Here is a 15,975-nt window from a genome sequence, read left to right on the forward strand (position 1 = left end):
TTTATTCCCAAATAGAAGGTCGTATTTCATTGTGTATTCATTGTCGTATTTCATTGTGTAAGGGAGTATTTTTACTCTTGAGGTGAATGAGTTGCAGGACTTAGTTTTGTTAAATTCTATTAAAATAATAACTAAATTTAGAGATATAGCTAAAGCACAAGGAAGACAGGATACTTTTCAGTGGAGTTTTAAGTGTATGAATAGTACAAGACAAACTGTAGTTATTTGGCTGTGGATCAGTTCTACCAATTAAACCAATACAAATTAGTTCTACTTCCACTTACATTCCTGGGTAGGCAGCTCTGTGATAAACTCAGTTTGGACATGAATCATGTGCTTTGTGTCTCAGTTGTGCAGTAGACTCTATGGGCAGCTTTTTTGATTTCTGTTGAGGTTAGCCACTGGAATTCAGTTATGGGGCTGTCCACAAATAGTCAATTTCTTTTTACTTAAAAGCTGCAAACTTGTGATACAAGGTATCAATACAACTTGTATTTCAAGTCAATAATACAGAAGATCCTAGGCATCAGATCTACATTTGAAACAAAACTGTGTGTGTATAGGGGTGGTGTTTTAAGACCTCCCCCTTCCTCCCCTCCAGCAAAAATAGTAAGATTATTCTCCCACTTGGTTCTATTCTTGCAGTATGTTCTTTATCTGTAGTTCTGTCAGTGCTACTGATAGGTATCTGCTAATAAGTTTTTTCCATTTTTTTAAATCTCATTCTTCTGCCTGGAAAACTGCATACATTTTGTAATGCTTTGACGTAATATTCAGGTATCAGCTTTACTGTTGCTTGTTTAATTCTTGTAAGGATTCTGTTTTCTAGTAAATGCTTTTCAGTGTCAAAGTAAACATAGGCTATTTTTTTTTTCCGTATCTTAAACAGCGAAATATTAAAAACTACTGAAGAGCCAGCCAGGCTGCTCAGCTACATACTGCAATATTAAATATTATCATATTAAAACATCCTGATGTTAAGGGATTACTGCTTGTCCTCTGCTGTTGTTGCCATACTTACTTGAACATATCTTGGATTAATTCCCATCAATGCTGTAAATAAGGGAATGTTTTTGAGAAGCTGAGACTTGCCTGTACAGTGACTACCTATGCAGATGTTCAGTGTGTAGACCGGGGATTGAATACCCAGGTCCTGATGTGTCCACAGTTAAGGAACTGTAGAGGCCATTGGGAGTAAAGCATCCATTTCACGTTGGCTGATGCAATTGGTAATTTTGTCCTGTATGTACTCTAGGGGCTGTCTGTTGCTTTACTTGGTGTGAATTTTGTCCTAAGCATCCTTTTTTTTTTTTACTGAACAATTGAGTGGAGATGTGACATGAAGATTCAGTTACTGGAGTGAAATGTAATAAATGTAGTTTGTTCTAAGGCTTGCTAATAGACCTCTACAAGCTCTTGCAGTCAGTTCTAAAGCAATGCAGAACAGTATTTTTAAAACTAGTCTTCTCTTGTTTTCTAACTTACTGCCTGTTACTGATACTGGAGAACGTGAACTTTATCTGCAAGCTAGGCACTGCACTGTAGGAGCCAATACTATTTCTGTGTTCAGATTAATGTTGACCAGGTTCTATGAGGTACAGTTCTGCAAATGTTGTTATGCTTAATATAGTGGGGATTGTGGTAAATAACTTTCTGACTTGCTGTTCAATCTTCCTGGTATTACAATTGCAGTGCTTGGTTAGTGGGACTGTCTGAGAAATAATCTTTTTTTTTTCTTTCAGAAAAAACATGCCTTACGTTGCTACTGTCAAGCCATGCAGGTTTACAAGGGGAAAGGCTGGTCTCTTGCAGAAGATCATATTAACTTCACTATTGGTCGCCAGTCCTTTACGCTTCGTCAGCTTGATAATGCTGTGTCTGCATTCAGGCATATTTTGATCAATGATAGCAAACAACCTCCAGCTCAGCAAGGAGCTTTTTTAAGAGAGTATCTTTATGTTTATAAGGTAAATGATTTTCTTTTAATTCCTGAAGTGATCAGCAATTTCATTAATGGTAATTTTGTATTACGTTACTGATTGACTTTCTGTCACACCTGCATTGTTCCAGGGTTGGTTTTTCTGTAGTTGATGTGCTTATTTTTTACTTCAGGTTTCAAAAAGCAAATTTGCAGCATCTAATGTGTGTGTTAAGTTTATTTCCACTGATGAGTGTACGTTACAGGGAGTTTAGTGCTGATTATCTCCACACAACTTGCAGTCTTCCAGTTGCTTAGTGTCTTTTAAAGCTTATAAACAGAATGTTTGTAGTATTTGCTATTTTATGTTAGACCTTTTTTGAGGCTGGTGTTTGAATCCACAGTGTGGTGAGAGTCTATTGAATGGTGGTGGTATAGTGAATGTAGCTTATCAAATTCCGAGTTAGGCCTTGCACCATAATGAAGCTTGCAACAGCCATGCAGCCACAACAGTGGTTAGAGTACACAATGGAGATTTTTTTTTTCTGTAAAGACTTCATGGACTTTAAGGTCTTTTTGAGAGTGAAAATACTACCGAAGACTGAGGCAGAATGAACTCTCAGAACAGTTAACTGAAATGATTCATTTCATATTTAAAAATACTTGTTCAAGTGTTGAATGCTTAAAACTTGGTCTCCTTATCATTCAAACATTGGTAACGTGCAGCGTGTATGTTATGCACTTTGATAATGACATGACACTCTTTTCCTCCTTAACTCTAGAATGTAACCCAGCTGTCACCTGATGGTCCCTTACCACAGCTTCCTTTACCATATATTAACAGTTCAGCAACCCGTATTTTCTTTGGGCATGATCGAAGACCAGCAGAAGGTTAGAAAACTTAATGTAAACAGCTTAAAATTCATTTCTTATGGAACCAAAACCTATGCAATTTCTCTTCTTAAAAATCATTGTTACATAAAAATTAATGTGGCAAGGTAACTTCTGAAGTTGGATCTCAAAAAGAAAAGCTTCAGCTTAGCACCTACTCCCTAAATGTACTCAGGCTCCTTGTGTAGATATGAAATCCTCATAGGCAATTGTACTAACTTTCATTATTTTTAATAGCTTGATGCTTAAATGCAAGTCTGTCATGAACTTCATGAAAGGGATTTAAATGCTTTAGTAAATGCTAGATGCTAGTGTCAGAGCTAGAAACTAGCTTTCCAGTTAACTTTCTCTAGGATGAAGTGTTTGAAACATCGATTCCTGAACAGAAAGCATGTTGAGTAGAAATTCTTGTGTAAACTGGGTCTGTACTCTGGCATAAAATAAAAATAAACCATATATACTGCTAAGTATACTACATAGCATGCTAAAATCATAGAATTCCAATATTTGCATGTAAAAGTGTTTGCAAATCATCCTTGGTATCTTCTTCTACATGTGCATTTCAGAGTCATAGAATCATTAAGGTTGGAAAAGACCTCCAAGATCATCTGGTCCAACCATACCCCTACTACCAATATCACTCACTAAACCACGTCCCTAAGCACCACGTCCAACCTTTCCTTAAACACCCTCAGGAACATTGATGCCACCACTTCCCTGGGCAACCCATTCCAATGCCTGACTGCTCTTTCTGAGAAGAAATGTCTCCTAATTTCCAACCTGAACCTCCCCTGGTGCAATTTGAAGCTATTCCTTTTAGCTCTCTCACTAGTTATCTGTGAGAAGAGGCCGACCCCCAGCTCCCCACAACAAAGTGTCTGGCAGTCCACTGGCTAGTTGATTAATTGTAATCTCAGAAGTGATGCTGACTGAGAACTGAATCTTTTTAACAATACTTGCTAAATTGCCAGTGCAGCCCTCTGCGTTTGTTGTGTGCCACTGTTGTCATTTTCTAAGATTGTCTTACTCTTATTAGGTGAAAAGCAGGCAGCAACACATGTAAGTCTGGATCAGGAGTATGACTCGGAGTCATCACAACAGTGGAAGGAACTTGAGGAGCAAGTTGTTTCTGTGATCAACAAAGGAGTAATACCTGCAAACTTTCAACCAACACAGTTCTGCTTAAATCGCTATTCAGATAACTCCAGATTTCCCCTTGCAGTGGTAGAAGGTAAAGCTGAGATTTATACAATTAGCTCACTTTATTTCTGAAATGAATTTGTACAGTATTTCCTGCGCTGTTGTAGACTTAAACCAATTTTTTATGTTACTGACCTTCTGAATTAAGTGAGCCTTCAGAATGATGGGGGTAGCCTGTTGTCATTATTTTCTTGTGCTTCTTTAATAGAACCAATAACTGTAGAAGTCTCTTTCCGAAACCCACTGAAAGTTCCACTTCTGTTGACTGACCTTTCATTGCTGTGGAAATTTCAACACAAAGACTTCAGTGCTAAACATGATGAAGCAAAAGAGCCGGTAAGGAAAGCGTTATCTTTTTCCAAACAAAAAAAACAGGCAGTTACAGTTATGGAGTTAAAAGGTTGAAAACTTAAATTTTCAAAGTTTCAGAGTATGAAAACAGCTGGTTTAAGTGTAAATTTAAAAGGTGGGGGGTGTGGGAAAATGGAAGGCAGCTACTGTATTTGATTTTTTATGAATTGCTCTAGATTTTCACACACTTACAGGCACAAAGCAACCAAGTTAACAAACTTAGGCTTCACAATACTCATTACAGTAATGCAAAGCAAAATACTTCAACATTTTATTGCATGTGTAGCATATCTGAGTCACAATAGGCACCTTGACCAATAGAAATGATTTGCCATGTTAATAAGTATTTTATGTAATGCCTATATCTTACTCACTACTTTGTATGTAGTGAAGTATGTGTTCTGAAAAGTGGTGCTGGTATGATATATGAACCTCTATGTATCTAGAAGTAAAATGAAAAATATTTTGAGTATTTTCAGTGAACTACTCACTACTGTTTAATTTGACGCTTAAACTAATACTGCTGGAACTTCCTTCTTAAGGACTCTAACTCCCTTATTTTTAATGCTGTTATATGTTCTGATACTGAATATTACAGGAAATTTGTTGGTAATTTGGTTTCTTAGACAAAAAAATGTTTTGGAACATAGTGATCTATAAAGGTGCTGCAAGTTTCTGCTAGTTATGGGGTTTTATATAAATAAGTCTCAACGGTTACCGTACACTTGCAATTTTATTCTTGTCTAAACTGCTACTTTAATGGTACAATCAATACTTCTGTGAGTATCAGTGAAATTATAAACTGGAACTGTTCTTAATCAGTGATAAGTCTTAAATTTCTCTCAAGCACATGTTTGAACTCTCAGCAGCTGCTACAGTTCAGAAAGTCCAAGAGGATGGGCATACGACATTGCCAATTTTTAAGTCTGTAAACTGGAATTTGTGTGCTTTTTGTCCTTGAACACTCTAGGAAAGCTGCAAGAAATAGTATATATGGCAATCTTTCTGTCCAGGAGTAATATCTGAGAAGGTCTGTCTTCTTTTTCAGGGAAAATGTGATGATGATATGATAGGAACTGAAGCAATAGCAGAATTTCTAATTAATAGTGAGGAGACAAAAGTGGTAAGTACCAGACTTTATATAACATTGATAAGACTATTCTTAAAACTTTGGGATAGGATGGAGTTCAGTCATGTTACAACCTGAATTCAAACTTAGAGGAAATGTTACTATGTGTGAAGAACTGGATCTTTTAGATCTCATCAATGCGTATAAGTAACTGAAGGGAGAGTGAGATAGGACAAGATGCAATGGGCACGTACTGAAACATGGAATGTTCTGTCTGAACATCAGGAAGCAGAGCTTACTGCGTGGCTGATGGAGCACAGGCAACCCAGAGAGGTTATGGAGTCTCCCTCAGAGATATTCCAAACCTAACTGGGAGAGGTCCTTGAGCAAAGCAGCTCTAGGTGGCCCTGCTTGTGCAGGGTTGTCAGACAAGACCTCCAATGGTCCCTTCACACCTTAAAAATTCTGAAAAATTCCTTAGAAATTCGAACTCTGTTCAAGTTAAATTTTATTACAATTTAGGATTCTTTTCTCATGTAACGTTTACTTTCCTGTAAATGACCTGTATTTACTATATATGGTTATGTCTTATGCAACTGTAAAGTAAGTGTAGCTATAAGAGTCTTTAGTAATTGGACATTTAAATGTAACTTTACTTATTTAGTAGCAACAACACCAAAAATTTAACATATCTCCACAGGCAAGACTAAAGCTCTTTCCCCATCAAACAGGGGAGCTACATATTCTGGGAGTCGTTTATAATCTTGGCACTGTTCAGGGTACTGTGACATTAGATGGGATAGATCCTTCTGTTGGATTACAGGAAGGTAAGTGTATTATTCCTTCAAGTGTGTGTGTCTGGAAAGGGGAGTTGTGGATTCTGCTGAGTAAAACTGAATTGCATTCAGTGTTTTGACAATGCATGGCCTTTCTTTAAGTAAAGATATAGAATCAAGTAGAGAGATAGAAACTGGAAATAACTGGAATGGGGAAATAATGAATTGGCAGCCATATGATTACCATAAGAAAGGAAGTAACTTCTGCAAAACCTGTTCCTATGTTCCTTTTAAATCTTAGAAATTCTGAAACCCTTAAATTCATATATTCCATCTATGGTGTCTATAACAAATTTCTTGACTCCTTTACCATTTATTTTTGTTCCTTTTTTTTTACTTTCTTTTAACTTTTCTCTGTGTTGCACTAACCTTTTTGACATAGATTCCCAAATATAAATTTAGCTGATACAGCTTTACTTATCTTGACTTTTTTGGTTGTCTTTCCTTTATATTAACATACAAATGCCTTAATTGCATGTTACTTAATATGTTTTGTTGAGTCATTCATCTGGAACTGTCTCCCACAGGGAAAATTTAGTTCTTGAAGTAAATGGGGATTAAAGTACATACTTGGAGATGTCTAAAAGAAATAAGCTTGGTTAACTATCTGTGAACTGGAAATTTGTGGCTAAGTCTTTGGAATAAAAATCATCTGAAGAGTGGTGGCCTGTTTTTGAAGGAAGAAAATGTTTTGAGCAACTTTTCCGTAGCTTGGCAGAAATTAGGAAGTTAAATGGATCACCTTTACTCAATACCCCTTCCCCTTCTCCCAGCCAGTCTGGTATCCTTATTCTCTTTACTGCCAGAACTTTAAAGAATTGAAGTAATATTTAAAGGGCAAAATTTATCTGGCTGTCTGAACTTGCAATTGCAATGCATTCTGTGTCACAGTAAACTGTGAATGTCAGTGATTTTGTCAGTGATGCTGCTTAATCAGTGAACACTGCATGTTCACCTTAACCAGAATCAAAATGATTTGTAAGATTGGGAAGGGAAGCTCAGATCACTTTTCAGAAAGAGTTGCTTTAAAAAAAGCTTTTAAAACTGTTTCAGGAAAGTTTGTCTCCAATGGGTTATCTGTACGAGGACGACAAGACTTAGAAATCCAGGGGCCTCGACTTAATAACACAAAAGAAGAAAAAACATCAATTAAGTATGGACCTGATCGACGTTTAGATCCCATTATTACAGAAGAAATGCCTTTGTTGGAGGTATGTAGCTTTTTCTACTGGTAATTTTGAGCAAATTGCTGAATCTAGAGCTATAAAGGTAGTTCAAACAATGAAGTCTTAAACTTCATTTGTATCTGTCTTTCCAGTTAAATTTGGCACTGACAGGTCATCATTTATGTTTTGTTTTCCAAAGGAGACTTGAAGCCTCCAAATTAATGTAATTCTGAAATTGTTACGCTCCCTTTCGATTTTTTAGTTTGCAACAGCTTTTGTAGCCAAATTATAACTGTGGGTAGGGAAGAGTCAAATAGGTGTTTTTGTTTGCCATTTTTCATCTAGAATACTTCAAGTTGGTTAATAAAAGTGGTGGTTTTTCTTCCTAGGGTTATTGAAGTGGTCTATCTGGCTAATGACAGCACTCAATAGTTTAAATGCTAGATTTTTTTTAAGCTCATTCATAACTTTGCTCAATGTTCAGTTTTTTCTCCTCCTGTTCTCTCCAATACAGGTGTTCTTTATAAACTTTCCTACAGGGCTTCTCTGTGGAGAAATCAGAAAAGCATATGTGGAATTTGTGAATGTAAGCAAGTGTCCTCTTACTGCGCTGAAGGTTGTGTCCAAGCATCCAGAGTTTTTTACTTTTGGTGCAAATACTGCAGTTCTAACACCACTAAGTCCTTCAGCTTCTGAAAACTGTAGTGCTTACAAGACTGTTGTGACAGATCCTACCTCTGTGCGTACTGCACTGCTATCTTCAGCTTCTTCTGTAGACTTTGGGGTTGGCACAGGAGGTCAACCTGAGGTAATACAAGTCCCACTTCCTGACTCAGTTCTTCTTCCTGGGGCATCAGTGCAGCTGCCAATGTGGTTACGAGGACCGGATGAAGAAGGTGTTCATGAAATAAACTTTTTATTTTACTATGAAAGTGTTAAAAGACACTCAAAAATGTGGTAAGTTATCTGCCTTTTTCTCGTACTTATTAGGCTGTGAATAATAAACACCATAAGCATAAATTTAAACTCTAATGAATTTCTCTGAGTTGCAGTGAAGATATGTGGCCTATTATCTGCTGTTCTAAGCAATAGCTTTACTGTATGATCCAGTTTTCATGTGAAACTATATAGCCTATACTTCTTCCATCAGAGTGCCAATATTTAATAACTTAACAAAGGGGGAGTTAATGGAACTGCTTGATACAGACTGTTCATAGTTTATGTCTCTGGGAGCACATCACCCTGCGGGACAGAAGAAAAACTTCATGACTTTTTCTTTCTGTACTTTATATTTAAAAAAAAAAAGTCTGCTTTAAACCAAAGATTTTTTCCTAATTAAAATGTGGCTAGTGATTGTATTATGATGAAGTTACCCTTTGTAGGGGTTAAATACCAAGTTTGACTTGCATGCTGTTGTATAGCTCTTCTTTGGACCATTCCTGGGACAATGAACAGTTGTTTGATACTACAAGCTAACAAATAGTACATTCCTTTAACCTTACTATTGCTTATTCTCAAGTCCCACATGTTTCCCAAGCTAAGGTGGCTCAGAGGAACTTATTTTGAGAAACCCGTTCTTCAGAGAATCTGGGGTAAATAGGCCTTTGCTCAGAAAGTGAAGGTATCAGCCTTTAGGAAGGCATTTCTGAATTTACCTGTTTACTAAAGCTTCACTATGAAGACTGTCGATTCTCCTCACCTCCTGCCCCTACAAGCTGTCTTTCACCATTCTATAAGTACTGTGCATACAACATTACCTTACAGCTGTTAGAGTTCAAAGCTAGAGCAGAAAAAGTTTTAATAGGCTTTATCTAGATTTAGTTTTCAGTCTAGTAAGAAATCGGATTGTGAACTAAATAAATGTAATTATTTAATTTTCTGGGGGAGAATTTCATTATGGAGCTGTATGTGCTAGATTCATTTGTCTGGAGAAGTGCATCTCAGCCTTCGTTAAGTAGTAGTGCAGGCTAGGAGCAATGCTTCTGTAGCATCAGAGCTGAGGAGCTGCCTCCATATGGTAGACGTTCAGGATGATGGTGCCTTAGGTGTGATGGTACCTTAGGTGAGCTCTAGTCCCATGCACTTAAGCTCCAGCCACAAGCTGACATTGTTTTTTAGGCTAGTTCTGAGAGAGAGCAAGTGAGCTTGGCTTCTGAGACTTTTTCATCATGTAAACCAAAGCAAAGTAAGTTGAAGACTGTCAAGAGTAGATCAACAGCATGTTCCTGAAAATCAAACTACAAATCATGTAAATGTACCCTTTGATAACTCCCAGTTCATGGGGATTTGTTGAATGTGTTGGTGTTTCGGTAAATGTTTGTGCAGGAGCTGTGACTCACTAGTGGGCCTTTTATGGTTTACTTGCTGAAAAACTGTATTTCCAAAGCATGTGGTGATGTTAAATTGCTTAATTACATCCCTCTGTCTGTTTGCTTTCGTTATGCCACTTGTCTTATATCTGAAATATTAACAAAGTATTTTTTGTCACGGTAACATCTGACCTTTTTTTCTGGTAGCTTGAACTGGGTAGGCACTGTTCAAACAGTTTCTTATCCATTGCAGCATGGTTGTTTAGCATCCTATCAAAATGATATGTTTAAAAGAAAATTGCCTTTTTGGTCGTTGAAGGGAATAAATTGTTTAACAGCTTGATATTGATGAGAAATGTAAAAGCTAGACTTGATGAGAAGTTATGGACAGCAGTCCTGGTTCTTTAGAATGTTGTTTTTTCTTCCATTTCTAGTCATAGAGTATTAAGGCACACTGCAGTTATTTGTACTAGTCGATCTCTACATATTCGAGCTACTGTCTGCAGAAGTAATGCACTTGAAGATGATGAAGGCAGAGGGGACAACATGTTGGTGTTTGTGGATGTAGAAAATATCAATACTGTAAGTTCTTTCTTTAATGACAATACTGTTCTTAAGCTCAGCAGACACGTAAATGTCTCCAGTAGAACCAATATTTAATTAAAAGCTTTTATACTAACATTCTGACTGGAAATATTAAGTAAGCCTTGCATACTTAGACTTTCAAATTAATGTTGGAAAGAAAGTACTAACATTAAGTTATGCCTCAAAACTAGCTATGGATGTCTGCTAGAACCACCTCAACACTAAATGTATGTGATTTTGAATCTGTCTTCAACCTCCTTTTGGAAGACTTATTCCGAATTAATGGATGTTCCTAATACTTGCAACTTTCTGAATGAGGCAACCTGTGTTCCTTCTCTCTGTGCTGCACCCCTGACCCCAGTAGAATTAGCAATAACCTGAAGGAAACTTCTGCGTCCATATTCGTTAACAAGCTCTCACATGTTTGGAAACACAATCCAAACGCAGATATGTCTGTTGTGGTCTGATGGCCTAGCAAAGCAGATGACAATATTTCAGTTTTTCTAACTGTGTTAATTTAAATTTACTTTTTCTGGTTAAAGCTGCTCCCATTTCTTTAACAAGGCCAGGTAATCGAATCCTCTGCTTATTAGAATTCCTAGACACTTAAATGGTAGTGGAATCATGGAGAATCTTGGAGCTGATTTGTCATTTCAAGTTAGGTGTGTACTTTCTTTTTTCTTCAGATACTAAGGTGAATATTGCCAGCCTTCTTTGAGGAGGAGGGAGTATACAAAGCAGTTAGTGAGTTTACAGATGACATTGTGCAAAACTTATTTTTCCACTGTCATCTCATTCTTTCCAATAAAGAAAACCATCCCAAAAGCTACTTTCCATTGCGTATATATACGTAATTTTAAGAGTTGTTGAATTTCTGGGATTTATGTTTTTGCAAGGATCCTGAAGTAGTCTTAGAAACTAAGTGCCCTTCTGGACAGTGGTCTGCATTGGAGTTTAAAAAAGTCTAGGTTTCATTATAGTCATGTTAATCTAAAATGCCACCTTGTGGGAGTTTTTCCATAGGATCTTTTTCATTTTCTTATAGCTTTGCTTACTGGAATTCAAAGTTGCTGGGAGCCGGGACTGTTTTATATTACAGTGGGTCTTCAATCTGTTCTTGTCTCCTTAGTACTGTATTGCAGGTGGCGTGAATGAAGAGTTAAATGAAGATTCCAACAGTACCACTTTGTGATGAACACGTACTGTGCAATGAAGAACACTACAAGTATGACTGGTCTTATTTGACATCATTTTTGTTTCTTTCTTAGAGTGAGGCTGGTGTTAAAGAGTTTCATATAGTTCAAGTTTCAAGTAATAGCAAACACTGGAAGCTTCAAAAATCTGTTAACATCTCTGAAGACAAAGGTGTGTATCCTTAATACCAAAAGGATAGCAAGTCCAGCTTCTGCCTGATGAGAAAGTTAATATTGTAAGAAGTTGAACTTGCCTTTCAGAATAACTCAGTTGAAGATGTTTTTGTGTTCCTTTCAAGCAAAGTGCCTTTCAACTTTCATTAAATTAAAAAATGGTCTTAATTTACAGGTAAATTATTTAAGTGTTATGGAGAAATCCATGTCTGGGTTGGCTGATAACTCGCCTTGCAAGAAAAATGTCTCATGGCATTCTTTTGTTTGTTTGTTTATATCAGTGTAACATTTGACTGATCAACAGAATATTTGACAAATGCTCTATTCAGTTATTAGAAATATACCAGAATTGCTAGTGCTGTGTATCCTGCCTTAGCTAATATACCTTCCTAATTTTTGAAAAGGCAACCCAAGAAAACAGACATCTATTATTGTATCCAACATGCTATCTTTACATGTATGCTGATGCTTTATATATTTAAAGTGAATCTAGACAAATTTTCCTCTTGCATTAGTATTGAAGGTGAACCAGTCGGATATGATTTTGTCTTCTGTTCCTTCTTTCTTTCCCTGTATCTGCTTCACATAGTGCAGCTTGTTTTCTGCTATAGAAGTAGATGGAATGGGTTAGCAGAAAGTCATCTCTACTATAATGCAGTTGTTCTGCTTGTTCAGACATGCTATTTAAGTGTTAGTGTGGTTTTATTTGTGAAGTTCAAAGGCTGACTTCTGGCTAGTATGGGATGCTATGTGATTATGTTGAAGGGGGAAAAAATCTTGTGATTTTTTTTCTTTCAGATACTAAACTTGCTAGCAGAGAGAAAGCAAAGTTGTGCTTTAAAGCAGTAAGATGCAAAAACTCAGAAGGTAGGTTCTCTTTTGATTGAGGTAACATTTTTTGAAGGGGAGTACAGTTGGGATGTTGTCTACTGCAGTTGACTTTTTGTGATGCTGAAATGATGCCTTCTCTTTTTATCCCTTAGAAAACTACACATTTGCAGATATTGTCTTTGGAAATGAGCAGGTAAGTTAACTGGTGCAACTGCATATTATGTCTTGTGCAAGTAGCCTAGTGAAATCCTTTTTTACTTATTCTATCTTTTTTTATCTCTTCACTAAGATAAGTTAAAAATTCTAACTCCAGATTATTGTAAACATTGAAAACCTCTAATGAATGTAGGTACTAGAATTTCAAAGTCACTAATTTAGGTTGCAATCAGTTCAAGGAGTCTGTTTCTCTAATTTCTTGAAAGATGGTTAAAATTACAGGCTACCACACCCTATTAATCTGTTTAAGCGTACAAATGTCTGAAGAATCAGTCTAGAAAATGATCTTGGTACATAGAATGTTTTTCCAAAACCTGAGAAAACTAGACACTTTATTGGATCAGAAATCTACACTAAGATAATGAATTTGGTTAGTTGGATGTCAGTACTAGATCGCTTGTTTTATGTTGAGGGTATGTTTTCCGTGTATGCATCTGGCTTTTTAAAGCCAAAGAAAAGCTACTCAATGCCATTTCTTTTATAGACATATAAATTGAGTTTAGGACTGAAAATCTGGATAGGCTTCACGAACTTCAGCTTCCTTGTAAGGAAATATTCTCCACTTGGGCTGTGGGAAGGGTTCCTTCCCTTCTAGACAGTTACTTCAAAAAGCAGTTATTCTCCTTGGATGCAAGTATTCTGCTGATGGGGAAAAAAATAGCACCTCTGCAACAACATATTCTGGAATGTCTAACATTCTTTTAAATGGAGGAAACTAAAATCTTATTTATCATGTTTGTCCAGGCATCACTGATGTCGGTCTTAACCACCACTTCCTTAATAAGCTTTTGATGTTTGTCACTGCTTATGCTAAGCTTTTTCAAACTTGACAAACAGCACAGTACTTCTGTACCTGTAAAACAGGTGGGATCTCTAATCTTTGCTAGTTAAGTGTACATTCCGAACTGGCAATTATAGGGTAATTAACTAGAAGAATTTATTATTAACCTAATAATTAGTTAAAATACTAACCACTATTAATAAAACAGTAGTGATTTGCATGTAGATTAGTTCAGAGGAGACGCTCCAGCTCTCTCTACCACACTTGATTATATCTCGGTAGGCTGTCTGGTAATAATCAAATACCTTATTTCTAAGTTCAGTACTTGTGATTTTAGATCAGTGATCTGTAGTTCTGTTCCCGTATGTTGCTTTGGAGGCTTCACTATGTAGTGCTGATGGCTGTAAAAAGAGCAAGCATTGTAACCAAAATTAGGCATATTTGCAAAAGATTGTTTGAGAATGGAACTGAAATACTACAATGATGAGTTCTGTTAGAGAAAGTTGTACCAGTTTGCATCTTTTCCTGAGAGCGCTTTCTTTTTCTTGCAGATAATAAGTTCAGCTAGTCCTTGTGCAGACTTTCTTTTTCAAAGCTTATCCTCTGAATTAAAAAAAACACATGTGCAATCTCATACTCATGGATCTCAGAGGGCTGTGAAACAATCATTTGACGAGGCAGTCAGGTTGATACAAAGATGCAGTGAAGTGGACTTGAACGTTGTTGTACTGTGGAAGGTAAGTATATTATTTTCTACATGTCAAAACTCATAGCCAAATTTCAGAGAGCTTACAACTATAATGTCGCATCCTGAACTTTCAAGCATACTTGTACAAAACTTACAGATGTAACTTTTTAAAACCAGACTAATGAACTAAAAAAGTGGTAAGAAGCCAAGACAGTCCTAATACTTGTAATAAACCACTTAAATGGTTTTATGCTGTCCTAGATGCATCCAGTTCTTGTAAGCTCTTTTTTTAAAGAGAAAATTAACAAAAAATACATTTTAAGTTTTCATAATGCTTGCTTTTATCATAGATCTGTAAGAGTGACCCCGTCTGCTTTGAAGAAGACGACCCAATTTACCAGAATGCAAACCTTAAGTAGTGGCAATTAGCAGTCTGAACCACAGTTGTTTGTGCTTGCAAAGTTTAAAGCATAAACATAAATATGTAAGTCAAGTTAGCATTTAGGTTTTGGACAAAACATCTTCCAGTTTAGGAGAGAATGTTGACTATAAAGCTTATTGGTTTTGGTCTGCTAATGTCTGTGGTCTCTGTTCTGTATTTTGTAGGCATATGTTGTGGAAGATAATAAGCAGCTTATTTTGGAAGGCCAGCATCATATTGCCCTTAACACAGTTGGGAAGGAGGCTTTTTCATTTCCTCAGAAGCAGGTAATGTACTATGAAACTTTCCTTTGCAATCGCTTCTTTCCCAAAATGCGTTTGATGCATTTTCTTGTAAATGGAAGTAAGTGGAATCATTCTGGGTGCTTTTGTAAAATCTGATGTAAGACTTACATCAGTAAGGTACAGCTATGTCGTTGTTTTTGTAAACTGTTCTGTGGTATTTCAGACTACATCTAGAAGCTTATTAATAGATTAAGTCAAAGTTAAAATGATGTAATTATTTTTAAGTGTTAACAGGATAAAAATTTCATAAATTCTACTACATACAACTTCTAAGTGAAGGCCTTTGTAAAATTTTTAAAAACAGAAAAGCAGAAACTCTGGGGAAATTAGTAAGACATTGAAAGATTTATTAGAATATATAAACTAGTCATACATAATTTCATTTTTAAATCCTATAGCCTGTTTGGTTATACAAAGAAAATAACATCTGCAAGAAATTTGTATGTATCTCTTGGTACATGAAACAGTAACGACTATGAAAGTTATAGATAGGTTTGCATAAAAACATGTGTATGAAAGATTCAATTTTGTATGAAGGTGGCTAATGTGTAAAATAAGAACATATTTGTTTAGTTTTCTGTTGGCCAGTACAATGCTGCTCCTTCTTGTTTTGGTCTTGGTTTCTTTGTTTTTACCAGAATTGCATTACATATACAGCTTTTAGTGAGCCCTCTTACTCTTCTCTGGTAAGAAAACACTAAGACAAATATGACTTTCTATAGAGATTGTTATAACACAAATAATGAATTACTCAGATATCTGAAGCTATGCATTTGGCTTTGGTTCATAAGCCTGTAATTAATTTACATCACAAAGACTTTTCTGTTTAGTCCTTTTATGCTATGAAATTGAAATAGATCAGAAGGGACATTAGTTTGATCTAAAGTGGCTGCTGTTCATTCCCACTGAAGAATCAGAAAATCTAAATCCGAACTTCTGAAGAGGTTTCTCTTGCAAAAACAACAGAAGCCTCTGCATGTGTGGACTCAAGCTATGCTTACAATATTATACTGTATTGGTCTGATGATTACTTCCCATTCT

The 15,975-nt window shown here is 36.3% G+C and overlaps 1 protein-coding gene across 5 annotated transcripts in view; it reads left to right on the plus strand.

The window, feature by feature from the left end:
- TRAPPC8 (trafficking protein particle complex subunit 8) overlaps positions 1 to 15,975 on the plus strand; it is a 50,099-nt gene that overhangs the window by 22,107 nt on the left and 12,017 nt on the right. For 4 of the 5 annotated variants that reach the window (XM_083826602.1, XM_083826603.1, XM_083826605.1 and 1 more), the window contains 14 exons: positions 1,743 to 1,967; positions 2,701 to 2,809; positions 3,846 to 4,040; positions 4,218 to 4,345; positions 5,409 to 5,483; positions 6,130 to 6,256; positions 7,319 to 7,476; positions 7,946 to 8,388; positions 10,175 to 10,322; positions 11,594 to 11,690; positions 12,491 to 12,559; positions 12,676 to 12,716; positions 14,072 to 14,257; positions 14,815 to 14,916. In XM_083826602.1, the coding sequence (XP_083682728.1) occupies positions 1,743 to 1,967; positions 2,701 to 2,809; positions 3,846 to 4,040; positions 4,218 to 4,345; positions 5,409 to 5,483; positions 6,130 to 6,256; positions 7,319 to 7,476; positions 7,946 to 8,388; positions 10,175 to 10,322; positions 11,594 to 11,690; positions 12,491 to 12,559; positions 12,676 to 12,716; positions 14,072 to 14,257; positions 14,815 to 14,916 (2,103 nt within the window). Of the gene's footprint in view, positions 1 to 1,742; positions 1,968 to 2,700; positions 2,810 to 3,845; positions 4,041 to 4,217; positions 4,346 to 5,408; positions 5,484 to 6,129; positions 6,257 to 7,318; positions 7,477 to 7,945; positions 8,389 to 10,174; positions 10,323 to 11,454; positions 11,546 to 11,593; positions 11,691 to 12,490; positions 12,560 to 12,675; positions 12,717 to 14,071; positions 14,258 to 14,814; positions 14,917 to 15,975 lie in introns of those variants that run through there. The other variant, XM_083826606.1, reaches the window with a different exon arrangement.

This window comes from Anser anser (assembly GCF_964211835.1).
Source record: "Anser anser genome assembly, chromosome: 2".
NCBI lineage: Eukaryota > Metazoa > Chordata > Aves > Anseriformes > Anatidae > Anser > Anser anser.